Source organism: Rhopalosiphum padi, chromosome 2 (assembly GCF_020882245.1).
Source record: "Rhopalosiphum padi isolate XX-2018 chromosome 2, ASM2088224v1, whole genome shotgun sequence".
NCBI lineage: Eukaryota > Metazoa > Arthropoda > Insecta > Hemiptera > Aphididae > Rhopalosiphum > Rhopalosiphum padi.
The window spans coordinates 40,856,562-40,872,882 of NC_083598.1; the positions used below are offsets into that span (position 1 = coordinate 40,856,562).

The window sequence follows — 16,321 nt, forward strand, 5'->3', positions numbered from 1 at the left end:
TAATATCAAAACTAAAAGCACACTACTGAAACTGGTGAACGAAAATTCACTATGTCGTATGTGCGTAAGACGGATACAACACATGCGGGTGCGACGTCCTCTTAATCAAATATTAAAAATATTCCATATGAAATAACGTCGTGTCCATCAAAGCTGTACGCTTAACTACGATTACGGTTATTTAATTGTACACTTGCAGCAACAATGCCGTTATGATATGCTACACGACGATATTATTGTACATTTATATTATGACAAACATGATATTCGTCTGTGCGTGGTGTTAAGGAATGATAGGTCTCAAACTTTGCAGACACGATAAAAGATCTTTTCGTTCTTAATATGTCATATAATTATAATAATAAAAATTTCGTAATGATAATAATAACGACCATGACGATATTGCGTTGAACGGTTAGGTTCATTTTTTTTTTATTTATAATTAATAAAACGGTCGTATTATAACATATTATTTTTCATATTCTTGCAGACTGCGGCTACTGCTGACAGACGTCACGACTCGGTCGATTCGCCGGACGCGTACCGGTCATGGGACCACCGCCGGCGGCGATCGGCGGACGGCCAGCGCAATAATAAATCGACGTCCGCAGTGGCGCCAGAACCGAAACCAGACTATTCGCCGGAACCCGAACGGCGGGCCAGCAACGGGTCGTCGGCGGCGGGCGGGCGTTCCAAAAAGGTGTACCAGAAGACGAGGTTTGCGGCGGACGCGCGATCAACGCCCGACAACGGCGGCAACGGCAAACAGGAACGGAAGAAATCGTTCGGCGAGTCGTTCCGGCGGCTGGTGGGCAAGTTCACGGGCGGTGGGCACGGCAGCAAGTCGGACGCCGAGCGGAAGAAAAACCGGAAGAAACCGGAATCGGCCGAGCGACGGCACGCCGACAGCGGCGACGACGGCGACTACGGTTACGGCGGTGGTGACGGCGAGAACACCTACAGGAGTTACGACGGCGGCGTCAGACCGACCGTCGACCGTCACCAGCGGTTGTTCGGCAGCACGCAGACGTTGGACCGACACCGAGCCGGACGGACGGTCGACAACAACCGCAGTAGTAGCAAAGCTCGCGACGACGACTACGACGAAGACGAGTACGAAGACGACCACGACGACGACGTTCACCGGTACAACGAGCACCGCGGTCAGGACGCCAGAGGATCATCGCCCGTGATGAACGGCGGTGGCAGGACCGGCAACGGAGTGCACAGATACTACTTGGGCGAGGACCCGTTCGGCGGCAGTATTTACGGCCGCGAGAGGGAATACGACGGTGGCAAGCGCAGACCGCACAAGAAGAACGGCGTTACTTACGACTCGCCATCATCACATCATCACCACACACATTACGTCCAGAGGTAATATTATAAAATCCCTGACACGCTATATTATCCTTAAGTATTTATACCTGCGCGTCGCCGGTTAATGCGGATCCCGCGGTGTAGGTCTTTGCCGTGTGCCGCCCAGTTGCCGCCACAATCCCGTCCGATAGCCTGTTATTTTTTCATGTTGCCGCTATAACCCGGTTAGCACGAATTTCAGAGATTTTTGTCGACATTTTTTTGTTCATTATACTATTACACTAATCTGTCTTCGATTTACAAGCCATCGATTAAAATATTTACGAGACTAAATTAATCAATAGCAATTTAATTCGGCCAGATTTTTTAAAAACTATCCTTATAATATACATAATATCTTAGTCAAATAAGTAATACATGATTACGAGGATGTGCCTACTATACGTAACAAAATGACCGTATTTTTCCGTTAAATATGTTTTTTTACTTTTCGTTTTAGTTATTTAGTTTGTAAAATACTGTTTATTTGATCTCGCGTTATAAAAATATTTATCTAATTGTTGTAAAAAATAATTAATTAATAAAGGACCCGAGTACCTACTTATTGTAATTTTTATAAAATATATAATTTTTCTAACACTTCAACAAATATTTTATACTTATTTCTGATAAGCATAGGTATTAGTTAAATTATTTATTTTGAAGAATTATAGGTACTTACCAAGTAAAATATTATGTTGTATTACTAATTATATAAATATAAAATGTATATTTCTAATTATTATTATAGAATAAAAATTATTCTTCTTAAACCGCATCCTAATGATAAATGATAATATTTAATATATTATTCTAATGTATATTAGACCTAGTAAATATTAATTATTGTATTATATAAAAATAATTTTAGGTGGCTCAAATTAATTTTTTTTTATTCTAATTCATAATAAAATAAAGATAAAATAATACAATATATTACTTCGTTTACCTAAATATATTTGTGTTCTACGCATATTATAATACCATTATACCTATGAATCTTACTCTGAACAAGTTACTCGTTACCATTTATTTATTTATTCATATGGCAAACTCGATACTATGTGCAAGTTAACTATTGTTGCATATCGATTTACAATATTTTCGATCAATATTATTCACTACAATGACAATAATATTAATAATAATAATGATAATATTCTGTGATCATTTGCATTGTTGTTTATACGATTCAGCACCGCAATATTGCAAAAAATGACGGCTATACGAGTATTTGTCGTATCGTAACAATCAACCGTGTATAACATTATTAGCATATAATGGAACACTCCTATAAATATTAAAACGCCAACATGATTATTAGCCTGTTTTTTTTTTGTTTCCACAAAGAGGCTGGCGAAAATTGATAAACACATACGGACTTCATCATCAGTGCCGTGTGCTAATATCTTAAAAAGGCGAAACCTGTTTTTATTTTTAAAAATAAAGTATATAATTTATTAATTGCTACAAACCGATTTCGCACGAGGCGTGTCTCATGTCTGATGTCGTTATGTTATTATTATTTGCGTGTGCGAATGAAAGTGAACTGCAGATGCAATTTCCCCGTGTGAGGGAGACACGCCACATTTATAGATTTTTACGTAGGCTGCAGACGATTTCACTCAAATACACGGAAGTTTTTAAACAAACACACTCGTTATTGGTTATACTTACGAGTTAACCACATACCAAATTAAATTACGCGCAAAACCTGTAAATGTTCCATCTTAGAAAATTCTTGGTGTAGTCCACCAATCTAAACAAATGTACCTAAAATATATTTGTATTTACAATTTTTCAGTTAAACATTTTTATATTATATTACTAATGTAAATATTGACCTAATGTCAATCAGGAATATTGAGTTAAAATATTAATAATTGCTGTACACAATTTTAGTCTGTATTTGTCGTTTAATTGTCAGCAAAGTACACTACTATACAACGTTATTTTGTAAGTAGATTTTTTCGTAGTTTTGAAATGGGAAAACAAATTATCGGCTTATAATTTTAAATGTATATAATTCCCCCACGTTGTATTTCCTTACAAATAATTAATATCACTTACCTATTTCTATAACTTTCAAATTTTCAATATAATTTTTAAATTTTTAAAATTTGGAATCGACACTTTTAATAATTAGTTAATATCATCTCTAATCTAATACTTATACAGTCGTTCAAACCAAAAGTATTATTATTCATGACGTCTTTTTTACTCACAAAATTGAATATCTCGCTTGTTAGTTTCTAATTCAAAATCGTCTAGGCCAATAAACATATCAAACTCGTAGTCCGCAGGTATCATGTTATAATGTTCTAACAATTGCCAAATTATTATAATAAAATATTAGTCATGATTGTAAAATTATAGGATTATGCGTATTAGACAATCTAATCACCGGACGGAAATCCTTAAGCTATATTATTAAAACCTACCTTGAATTTGGATACTATATTAAAATCTATCAGAATTGGCAATGGCCATTTGTTTTAATTGTTATAATATATAGGCACAGTATAGTGACCACCATAGTAATATAGTTGTTAGTAGTAACACACGCAGTTTGGTCGTTTAATTAATTTTGAAATACATATATTGTACGACACTTTTACGCACTATAGCTAGTTGATACTCCGTTTTCGGTGATTTCAAGGTTGAGGCACGGCACTTCATTTACGTAGGGACCAATTATTTACGAGAAAAAAATGCAATTAATTTGAATCACTGCGTTGTAACACACCTACGTCCTGTTTTAAACATAAACCTACCTGATGACATACATTGTCTAGTTTTGACTTGTTTACGTTTGTTTTTCACGATATATTGCAACGGATAAGTAACAGCACGCAGAAAACGCCCACGTTAAAAATCCAAATCAGGAAATATACTACCTCCTATTTTCTACGATAATGTCACAATAACTTGATTAAATAGTGCAATTTATTATCAAACTCAATTATTTATATACCATCTAGAATTAGACAAGTAAAAATTAATTGTAGATAATATTCATACTTAGAAATTAATAAGTAAATTGTTTTTTACCACAATACAATATGCATTGGTACTAAATTTCATCAACATATTTTGACTGGTAAATTACATACCTAATTATTTGTTTTCTAAAAAATGTGTTTTATTTTGCTTAATTTAAAAATACTAATATTTTTTAATATTTCATTCATTTTTTGCCGTTTTTTGGAAAACAGAAAAAAATTATTAATATATTATATAAATATAAGCCAATTGAATATTACAATATACAATTATTAATTTATCAGATTTAAATTGTGATTTATAACGGTGTGTCAGCTTAACCAATACATTATACAATTATTAAATAAATGTTAATTTTGTATAACTATCAACTGGTTATCATAAATTATTATTAGGTAGGTACTATTCTAATATTATATTATATTATATTCCATTTCCTATCATGTTTAATTCATATTAGTGCATGATTAATACCTATGCTATCAAAATGATCATTTAAAACGCAAACCAAAATAATATCAATAACAAAATGTTATAATATGATGATATTATATTATATTTAGTTGTTATACATACAAACAATATATATTATATGTGTATGTATTAGAGTCAAATAAACTAAATAATAAATTTTGCAGGACTATACCAGTGAACACAACCAGTACTACATTGGGTCGATTTAGTAAGTCTACAGGACGTTTGTTATCTGACGATTACAACAGCGTGTCGGATAGAGCACAAACACTGCCGAGAAAACTCCGAACTGAGAGCAAAATAAAAAAGCAGGTAAACAAAATTATTAAAATTATTCAATATTATAATGAATTAAAGCCAGCTGATTTATTTAACGTAAAACATTCACCATATCAAAAATTAATTACATTTTTGTAAACAATTTTTACTTCACTGCGGTATAATTTAAACTTAAAATACTAATACCAACAACTGCAATATTTGGCCAAATTTTAATTTTTATATGATAAAAATTTCTGTTTTGGAATTAGGAATTAAAAATGTATGTTACCACGTAAGTGAAAAACTTAAAAAAAAAAAAAACGATGACAATTAAAAATTGTTAAAAATGAGTGTAAGTACTTGAATAAAATAATCACCTGGACGTATAAGAATATCTAACGAACCGCAACTATAAGCCGTTTAATAAGTTGTAAGACGTTATAATCATCATAACATTATACATACCTATTATATTGTATCACGAAAACACGAGTAATATTATATAGGTTTCGTTACTGCCGCAGGTGCACGCGTCCCGGGAGAACGATTACGGCGGCGTTACGAACAGATCGGCGGCCAATTCCGGGAGCATGATCAACGTATCGTTCGCCAACGGGCCGACCAAGCCGCAGCGGACGTTCTCCAAGCCGTCGCTGCTTCGGAGCCAAAGTTTCAACGTGCAACCGGATCCGGGACACCAGACGCGCCGGTCGATCAGCACGTTGCACCGACTGGAAGAGTCACCGCCGCCGCTCAAGAGCCCGAACATCGTGAGCATGTTGAGCAGGAGCACCAAGGACCTGTCGGTGGGCGCGGACGACGGGTACAGATCGCTGTCCGGCAGCTGGGCCAGCCCGGGAGAGCTGAGCAACGGCGGCGGCTCTGGCACCACATACCGGCGGGACGATCCGAAGAAAAAGATCTTCATGAAGGGCCTGCTGGATCACGCGCCCGAGCTGTACAAGACACTCAGCCACCAGGAGGACACGACCACTGGCCGACGGTATTCGCCCGTAAAAATGGACAGGCCGTACTCGAGCAGCGGCCACTCGTCGTCGCCGACCATCAGGCACGGCAGCGGTGAGGTGACCAACCGGAGCGTAACGCGCCGCGGTAGCAAGGACGATTACACCGAGACGGTACGGATCACGTCCAAGTCGGACGACCCGTACCGGCCGAGCGTCACCAACACCGTGCAGAGCGTCACCAAGAAAAAGGTGCCCAGGGACGGCCGGGTGGAGACCATCGAGTCGACCGAGACCAAGACGGTGACCAAGAGTCGGTACAACGGCGGCGACGCCATCAACGGTTATAACGGCATCGGTGGCGGCGGCGTGGTGATCGAGGTCAGGAACGGCAGAAACTGATTGTGTATTAAATGCAATACAGCGAAACCTCTAAACACCGGACATTGTGGGTCGACACTGACATCTTTTCCGTTATTCAGAGCGAGCGCAGTTTGGAGTTTATTCCCTCAAAAACGTCCGCTATTTGGGGGGGGAGGTATCTGTTATGTGGGAGGTTTCACTGTAAAGATAATACAACACGAGATCAGCCGTTATTATTATTATTATCATCGTCGACACCGCCGATCGTTATTATATAATTATAATATAATATTATGACGTATATACATATACTTATATTATTACTATTAATGACTAAAAAAAAAATATTATTATAATTTATACGATAAAATAACGAATCGATAATAAATAATATACTATAATATTATTGTTGATACCTAAAATAATATTTTGTTATTAGCTCTATAATACACCTAGTACCTAGGTATACCTATAAATAATATAATAATATTATGTCATAATCGTAGATCAAGATCATAGTGTTGTAAGGTCTATGATCATAATCGATAATATAATTATACGTATATATATATTTTTTTGTATCTAATTGTTTTTAACATACCTATCATTGTATTATTATTATACAGAGTTAATAATATTGTTGTAATAATTTATTACACTGGGGCACCGGCAACAAGAACCGATGCCATTAATACATTTTATGTTTTACTTATATTTTTATATACTACTAATGAAAAAAATATAAAACTGTCCAGACTAATTTATTTTTAATAGATATTATTTAAGGTTAGTTAATTGTGTCGAACACATGTGTAAGTACTAAAAAATTGTAAATAATTATTGTTTTATTATAATGTCGCTCAATAATTTTGTGATTTTTTTTATGTACTATGAGTGATTTTAATGAATGTAAGAGTAATAAGTGTTAATAAAAATTAACTCTACTCGTGTATGTTTAAACTGTGTTTTACATAAAATATATTATATTATCTTTTGGAAAAAACAATAATAATAATTGATATTCCTAAATACTTAATTATCAACAAAAAATACTTCGCTATTCGGAATTCGGATGATATTATTGGTACCTACCTATTATATTATCTATTCGAGTATAAATATTAAACAATTAAAATAAGTAGAATTACCTATACATTTTTTTTCGTTGTAATTTAATACGAAAAAATCATTATTTATTACCATTTCAACTACACTTATTTTTTGTATTACGTACAATGTATACATTATGGGAGCATCCACGTGTATTATTAACAGGTGCACCGCCACCCGCCAGACATAATTATTGGTGGAGGACGGGGGCCATATAGCTTATAGATAATGTGGGTCACCTAAACAAATTTACCTCTTAGATATTTAACACGTAAATACATTTTCATTGATGACAAAAAATAAGTAATAGTTTAAGTATATTTTAATTTTATTGACATAATATACGATGAGCACAATATTTGTCTCATATTAGTTATATTTATTATTATTAATTATAAAATTAACGCATAACTATTATAATTTATAGTATTACGCGTATAGAATATAGATAAATTAAAATAATAATAGCTGGTAATAATGTAAATTATTAATTATTGTAGCAATAGTGCAATTTTTTTCAATTTTTAGTTTATCAACAGAAGTTAATCTCTCATTTGATATAATGACTCCTCGGATAAGTTTTAATTTATATACAAATTTAGAAGGTTCGCTCTAACATAATAGACGAATTACTATAGCAATAATACAAACATAGTCACTTAGATATGAAGTTAATGTTACCTACTGAAAATTATATTTTATACTTAGATAGCCTAACAGCTACCTATGCAAAATCATTTATTATTTTTTATTTCATAATTCTTTTGTCCTTTATATATTTTTATTAACTTTAGCAGTAACTTAAATTCTTCTATTAATCTATTTAGTATTAATTCCATAATGTAATTCAAATAGCTTTAAGCTACTTTTGTTCAAAAATGTTGAAGTCATAGCCCATATGATTAATAGAACCAATTCCAGTAAAAATTTGATTATTGATCCCTATTGGCCTATTAAATATTTTATCAAGTTTATTACTAATTTACACTCAATATAATTTTAAAAGTTATTAATTTAGGCACATTTAATTTTTTAGATTTAATAATGATGATTTTGTACGACTGCAGCCATCATCTAGCTACATTAGTAGCAATAAAAATGTCTTAATCATTAACTTAGAGGTAACCCTTTACTTTTAGTAACAAATTCTACTTAGATAGTACCTGTGATAACGAGGGAGAAAAAAATAAAAATTCATAATACAATTTTTATGGTCAGAAAAATATTGGTATTTTTAAACCTAAGCAGTTTTTTGCAAAATTAATTTTGATTTTTGTTAAAATTCATAATCATAGAAATTTAGTTTTCACAAAATGTTTAAATTAATATTGACATGATATAATTTTCGAAATATTCTAGCTCCTTTTCTATTATTTAAAGGCATTTATAAAATATTTTCAAATTTTCTAGTTTTTTATTGATTATGTAATGAATAATAAAATTGTTTGATAGTGAAGAAGCGTGAAAATAAGATACGTTTTGGGTTCCTCATAAGTGGTTTTTACAGCATCATTCTATTCGTTCTAATATACAATATCAAAAATATGTTAAGTAAATAACACATTTCACTCATTTCAGTACACATTTTGACAAAATTGGATATTTGTTTAACCCGACGATTTCAGATATTTTGTTTAAAATTGTAATTTAAATTAAATTATTTATAATAACATGAAACTTTTCACTAACACGTTTATTATCATTCATTCACTATACATAATGACATTTTCAAAATATAGAGTTTCATTTTTATCTATTTATATACAGAACCGTTATTAATTTAGAACCTATTATATACCAATTATAGGTACCGTATTGTTACATTATATTTAAATATATTAATTATTACATAACATAATGTTTTTTTTACAATTTACAAAAATTAGTTTAATCTAGGTACCTACTATATATTATAGATTAATATTTTTTATATGATTTATTTATAAATTCTTTTAAAACTGACCTTAATTCATTAGAATTAGAATTTATAACTTATATTTGAATTTACCCACTTTAATCAGATTAAGGTTTTGTTGAATAAAGTACAATATAAATACAAAAATAAATAAAAACAAAAAGTTCAAAATTAATGACTTAAAAGTGAACCAGCTTCTTTTAAATTACCTATAAACTTAATTTATTAAGCAATAACAGAATAATTTAAGTTATTTTTTTTTTTTAAATAAAATAATTATTATTACATGGATATGAATTTTTCAATTTATAATGCCCAACATGCAATGTGTAAAGTAAGGGATAAAGCATTCTTATTTTTTGGATTGACCGCTTGGTCACTACCAATGATCACCATTTAGTGCTGCCATTGGTCATTAAAAATTAAAATACATACATTAATAATAAAATGCAGGTAAAATTTTGTCAATTTAACAAAAATAAATAACAAACTTTTGAAACAATATACTCATATAATAATAAAATAATGTATACAAAAATATTTCATTTGAAGTAAATAAAAATAAAAACATTTATATTTTATCCCTGACAAGAACATTTTATAGAATAATTTATGTAATATTTAAATCTTAATAACAAAACCTTAAAAACAAATGAATATTGATTTATCTTTTACTAGTATTTTATTAATAAATATACTAAGTGATATTGAAAATTAAAATTTGATAAATTTACAGTTGAAAAAACTTACAAATTAGACTAATATTAATACATTTTAATAATTATGCTTTGGTTTTTCTGAGTTGTTTTGAGATGAATTTTTGAAAAATATAAATTCTACTGTCACCAACTTGTTTCATTTGATTTAATTCATAAATTTTAATAATTATTTTGGTTGTTTTTCACATTGATTATTGTTTTTGATGTAGTAGGTATAAGTTAAATAATAAAAAAAAATAGTAATAATTTGGCAATGATAACTAATTATTTACTTGTGTGTAACATTAATATGATTTATGACAGGTGATAAATATTTCTCTTGTGGAATCTATGTATGTAAGTATCAATTTAAACATGAATCGTAATTCGTAATCAGTTTTAATCATTTAATAATTCTGATGCACATCTGATTGCAATTATTATAATATTTGTTATAATTCAAATTATTGACTTAATATGTTATATTTTGATTTAAAACAAATTGTATTTTTATATGCCTACCGAATACTATAACAAATATATTTACATGATGTCACTTATACAGGCTGTAATTTGAAATTACATGATACTATAATTATTAATTCATTTGTATTTCTATACAATTTACAAATTGAATAACTAATATTTTTCTCAAATAAAAATGAATGTTATTCTAATGGTATTAAACTTGTATAAGAATAACATTCATTAAAATATTACTAAATCAGTCTTAAAAATTATACTAATAATACAATTCTAATATTAAAATGACAAAATATATATAATACAGGTAGTTAAAATGTATAAGAAAAAACATAGAAAATTTACATCAAAAATGATTATTTAAACTTAGTAAGTTTGATTTATTAGATAAATAATATTTTAAACTAAAATTAAAATAATATGAATGATTCAACAGTTGAAGAATTTAAATTATAACTTTTAAGGATGGTATTGAACTTAATACACTTAAATTATTAACTAATTTGAACAAAAATATATTTTTGGAATTTATCGTACATACAATATTTTATAAATTATATTCAATGTTTACACATGATAAATACATAAAATTATTATTTTGTACAACATAAAATTATTAAAATTAAAACATTTCTTGTCAAAGATACTTTAATATATATCAAGGATTGGTAAAAAAAAATTATCTTTTTAGATTATTAAATATTTTATAAGTCTTTTTTCTATGCACTATATAACTTATTGCTGATGACACTGTAGTAGCAGTTGTTAACCACCACAATGCTTTGAGTGCAGGATGATCAACAAAATCAAACACTGGAGCTGCTATAGTAGCACAAACCATTGCTAATTGAACTGTGGTATTTACCTTACTTATGAACATGGGTGCTAATTGAACATTGGTATTAGTAACATCAAATAATTTACTTAAAGTCCTAGGTTTAGGTATTGCCATATAATGAATTTGGAAAGCAGCACCCATTAAAACCAGATCCCTTAATATAATTATACCAGTAAGGTATATTGGGATTAAATCTATATAAGTTAATGTGAAAAACATAGTACCCACAAGCACTTTGTCAGCCATTGGATCCAAAAAACTACCCAATTTTGATTTCTGACCTTCAAAATTTCTAGCAATCCATCCATCAATTAAGTCGGTTACACTTGCTATGGCCACAAAACTGAGAGCATACTCAAAGTTTCCATTAACAATAAGATAACCTAAGCAAGGACTTAGGACTATTCTGGTCATACATAGCATATTAGGTATTGTCCAAACATTCTCCTTTATAGTATCCCGTACCTTTGATTTAGTTTCCTTAATGTCATCCAGTATGAATTTACTTTTGTTTTGAAATTTTTGTTTAGTTTTTTGTAAAATAATCTGCTTATCTCGAATGGCATTTTTCAATTTATTGTGACGCTTTGAAAATCGATCATCAGCAAAATAAACATTTGTCATAATCCTGTGATTTTTATATAATCGTACTGATAAAAATGATTTATTATTTGAAAGTACAGTTGGAAAACACATTCTGCATTGAGGTAAATACATTTTACAGCAACATTGGCTTGAAACAAATATATATTTTAATAAATGATGCATTTTCACTCAGGTATCTAGTTGATTCTTCTTATCACTGTAAAAATAAAAAATTTAAATGCTTAGTATTAATATAATTTTATACCTAACTGTATTTTATAAACAATTCATTCATTTATTTTCATGGTTTTAATCATGACTAAATATTATTATTATTATTTTTTGTCATGGTTTTAATGTTGATTAGTGAAAATCTAACCACATAAAATATAAACATTTATGTAACTTAACATTTCTAGACTATTATTAAATAATATTTAAATCATATAAACATTATATATCTATAATTGCATTCACTGAGACCCTTAGATAATATATAAAACTTTTTTCACTAAGAGACTTTTCATTTAATTTTACTCATTGTTATTAGTGTTTTTACAATATGGATTTTAAATATCAGCTACTTAAAATAATTGCTCAAAAAACCTTATGTAAATCCAATAAAGTGGAAATTTAATAATATTTTTTCAATTTCTTAAATCTTAATAAAATATAATAATGTGATTAATAAATGGTATTAAATACTTACTTCATAAGATCCAACCACAGCTACAACAAAAATATTTTATCCAACAGCCTAGAGAATCGGTAATGAAGTTATAATTAGTTAACTTATAGTATTTTCAAACTTCACTCTAAAACTTTAAAATAATTTAAATTAAAGTATTTGCTTTAGTAGTAGCGATTTTTAGTTTGTCCTAGGCACCAGCCACTACTAGGTAATGTTTTGCGATAGGGTCAGATCTCCCGAAAAATGATAAGCGTGATAAGCGCTTTAAGAGACCCATTGATAATACATTTTTTTTTTTTTAAACAATGAACGGTTTAGTATTTTTAAATTAAATTTAGGTAGGTAATAAGACAAAAGTACATCGACTAGAAACATTTAATATCGTCCATTGCAAATGAATTCAAAGAAAAGGCGTTTTTGACGTTCTGCCGAATGATTCCAAATACGGATGGAAAACAGCTGTTGTTACTCCGAGGTTATGTACATTCAAAATCCCGCCAATAAACCAAAAATTCACTATCACAAAATAATAATTTATATAATTTTTATATTGTTTTGGTCTAAAATGAAAACAAAGTTATTATTTACGATTTTCGATATTCCAACATTTTCAACTGCCAAATATTATTCTATTTATTAAATATTAATATAATCATTTATCGGGACTTTTAATATTATTACTGAATTGTCGTCTTAGACATTTGCCAACATGATGCACCCTGCTGAAATCGAATTCCTGGCCGAAAACGAGATCATTCAAATTGTGCCGACGTTCAATCATGCCAGCCACGTACATCTGATATGCGGTTCTTATGGTCCGTTTCGTGCTGGTTTGCCGTTGAACGTTCCCATCTGGGTAGCACTAAATCTGCGACAAAAAAAGACTTGTCGTATCCTAGCTCCCGACTGGATGACCGTCGATAAGTTACAAGAAAGACTTGAAGAAGAGAAAGCATCCAAGTACTATGAATGTAATTTGTATCAATTATATTATATCTTCTAATAATCTTTGGTTTTCAGATTTTTCACACAGCTACCAACCAATTATTACTTGGAAATCACACAAATGTTGTTAACTGTTGCCAGTGAAGATATTCCACAAGGGAACGATATAAAAACTGCAGTTAAAGTGAGTTGACCCAGACTTAAATAATTGCATTATTTGCAAAATAATGCATTAGTTATTAGTGAACACTTAAATGTATTTCAACACTTAGAATTTAATAATTTTTATATATGTACTATACGTTTTAAGCAGTATCATAATAAGCTTTGATATTTTTATTGAAAAATTAAAATTAAGATATATTAGGTAATAAATATTCAATTAACTATAGTTATCAGTTATTTATCTTTTAAACTTGTATTCTTAATTATATTTCCTGACATAATTGCACTCAAGCTATCACCCAATTTTTTTTTAAACCTAAATAATAATTAATATTTATGATTTTTAAAAGAACTACATTGTCAGAATTGAGTGTAAATGTTTAGTTGGAATTTTAATGATTTAAAGTTTATCGTCAGTGGTTTGAGATTCAAAATCTAGTTTCGCAACTGGAGCCAGCAGGGAGTGATTACTTGTTATACTTTAATTAGCAACATTAAGTAATGTGCAAATTTCTTTTTGGCAATATCATTTTCAAAATATTAATTTACCTAAGTTTTGTATGATTGCTAAACCACAATAGTAACCACTACCATCTATTTACATTTAAAAAAATAACTTTTAATTATTTTTATACAGTAAATTCTAAATAGTAATCTCACTATGGATTTGGATGATAATGTAGCTTTTTATCATTCTTTGATAAAAGTTCTATAAAATATATACTTTGACGGCTAATAACATATTTAAATCCTATTTTAGAATAATATTGTAAGTTATAACAGTATTTAGTATTATTTTAAATATTAATTAAAATGATTTATTTTTCAAAGGATTTATGGGATTTAAGAATAGCAAAATTAAGATCTTCTGTTGATCTATTTATTAAAGAAGGTCGTGTTCAAGCTTCTTTAAACCATTTAACCCCAATGGAGATTAATTCTGTAAGGCCGGTATTCCCAGATACATTGGATGCTTTAATGACACTCCACGAAGTAAGATGTTAAACAAATCTATTATAATAAATACCTGTATTTACTCTGATTTGTTTATAATTTTAAACAAATAATACTTTTATTTTTACAAAAAAGAAGACTATAATATAAATAATCAATTTACTAAGTTACGGTTATTTTTCTATTTAGCACATTAACTCGAGTGATGACAGAGAAGATAGCAGTCAATCTTCAGGAGCAACTCCTAATTCAACATCTTTTTCATTATCCTTGTAAAATTGTTTATTTATTCTTATAATATTCAGAATTGCATTCAGATGGTTGTGTTTCTGTTTGTTAGGATTAGATTACATTTTTTGTTAACACCAAAAATTGTATAATATGATTGTTATACATATAATGTAACTAGTTTATAATATTTAGATTGTCTTGATCAAACATATTTTATTTTCTTCAAGATATAAATCATTGTTTAATTTTTTTTTTTTTTTTGGTAATATAAGTATTTTATTTTTATCTCAGTGTACAATAACTTTTTGTATGTATTAAGTAGGAATAATAGGCTTTTCAAAAAATAACAATCTTATAGATTAAATTGTTCATAAAAATATAATGTGCAATTATTAATACATCTATAAGTTTAGTTGTACAACAATGCCAACTAATGCATTGATGGGCGTATAGATAATTGTGCTTGCAGTATAATATTATTTTAAATGTCAAGATCAAACTATACTTACCATGTGTAGGATATAGCCAAGGTTAGGTGAGAATGTTTATAAGTGTATAGATGATTATAAATAGTAATACATTCATATTCTATATAGTGATTGTACTCTTTTACTAAAAGTTTTATTTTAGAAAGATAAAACATTAGATTTAGAAAATAAACAACTTTTTTTTATTCTAAAGTATATAGTTAATTGATTATAATATACACAACATGTTTGTTGAGCATAATATTTATTAATAAAACTTTAAAGTACATATATTACATAATTACATATATTATAATGTGTGAACTAATTGTTTTTATGATTCATTATTCAGTCATTTTATAGCATAGAAAAATGTTACTAAATATTAATGTTATTTATAACAAAATATATTTATTAGTTTAATGAGTTATTTACCCTCAGCGATATCTGACGAGTATAAAATTTAAAAAATCACTTTATTTTGTCCAATAACATAGTTTTATATTTGTATTACTTGTATGTACAAAATAAATTATTATTTTAAATTATTGAACAAACATTTTTGTAAATATAAATATATTTTTTGTATTACTTGTACATTGTTACTCTATATTAATTATAATTTATAGTTATTTAATAAATAGGTATTTAGTGTACATAAATGATACAAATCTATTTTAAGATTGTATTTTATTGCAGTTGCATACGATCATTATTTAACGTCTATGAACTGAAATTAAAAAATTATTTCAAATTTATCATAGTAATCTATGACCTAAATACCAGTTATAATCAAACACGGTTGAAAAAACTT

The 16,321-nt window shown here is 29.2% G+C and overlaps 3 protein-coding genes across 6 annotated transcripts in view; 2 read left to right on the forward strand and 1 right to left on the reverse strand.

The window, feature by feature from the left end:
- Positions 1 to 7,377, forward strand: part of LOC132919268 (uncharacterized) — a 58,672-nt gene extending 51,295 nt beyond the window's left edge. For 2 of the 4 annotated variants that reach the window (XM_060980695.1, XM_060980690.1), the window contains 3 exons: positions 491 to 1,377; positions 5,001 to 5,148; positions 5,604 to 7,377. In XM_060980695.1, coding sequence (XP_060836678.1) covers positions 491 to 1,377; positions 5,001 to 5,148; positions 5,604 to 6,464 — 1,896 coding nt within the window. In that variant the 3' untranslated portion in view covers positions 6,465 to 7,377. The remainder of the gene's footprint in view (positions 1 to 490; positions 1,378 to 5,000; positions 5,149 to 5,603) is intronic. The other 2 variants (XM_060980696.1, XM_060980694.1) reach the window with 1 other exon arrangement.
- A 2,564-nt stretch (positions 7,378 to 9,941) lies between these two features.
- LOC132919955 (probable cardiolipin synthase (CMP-forming)) lies at positions 9,942 to 13,029 on the reverse strand. The gene is made up of 2 exons (XM_060981911.1): positions 12,764 to 13,029; positions 9,942 to 12,271 (listed from the first exon to the last, which is right to left on the reverse strand). The coding sequence occupies exon 2, from the start codon at positions 12,235 to 12,237 to the stop codon at positions 11,311 to 11,313; it is 927 nt and encodes a 308-aa protein (XP_060837894.1). The 5' UTR covers positions 12,238 to 12,271; positions 12,764 to 13,029; the 3' UTR covers positions 9,942 to 11,310.
- Positions 13,030 to 13,161: 132 nt separating this feature from the next.
- Positions 13,162 to 16,104, forward strand: LOC132919957 (DNA replication complex GINS protein PSF2). The gene is made up of 4 exons (XM_060981916.1): positions 13,162 to 13,705; positions 13,766 to 13,874; positions 14,687 to 14,848; positions 14,999 to 16,104. Exons 1-4 carry the CDS (start codon positions 13,455 to 13,457, stop codon positions 15,083 to 15,085), a joined length of 609 nt encoding a protein of 202 aa, XP_060837899.1. The 5' UTR covers positions 13,162 to 13,454; the 3' UTR covers positions 15,086 to 16,104.
- The last annotated feature ends 217 nt before the right edge of the window (positions 16,105 to 16,321 follow it).

Excerpts from the sequence above, each read along its gene's own strand:
- LOC132919955 (XM_060981911.1), bottom strand. The coding sequence starts at position 12,237 with ATGCATCATTTATTAAAATATATATTTGTTTCAAGCCAATGTTGCTGT.
- LOC132919957 (XM_060981916.1), top strand. The coding sequence starts at position 13,455 with ATGATGCACCCTGCTGAAATCGAATTCCTGGCCGAAAACGAGATCATT. Across the intron at positions 13,706-13,765 it reads GAAGAAGAGAAAGCATCCAA|ATTTTTCACACAGCTACCAA; the intron begins GTACTATGAATG and ends TTTGGTTTTCAG. Across the intron at positions 14,849-14,998 it reads CTTTAATGACACTCCACGAA|CACATTAACTCGAGTGATGA; the intron begins GTAAGATGTTAA and ends TTTTCTATTTAG.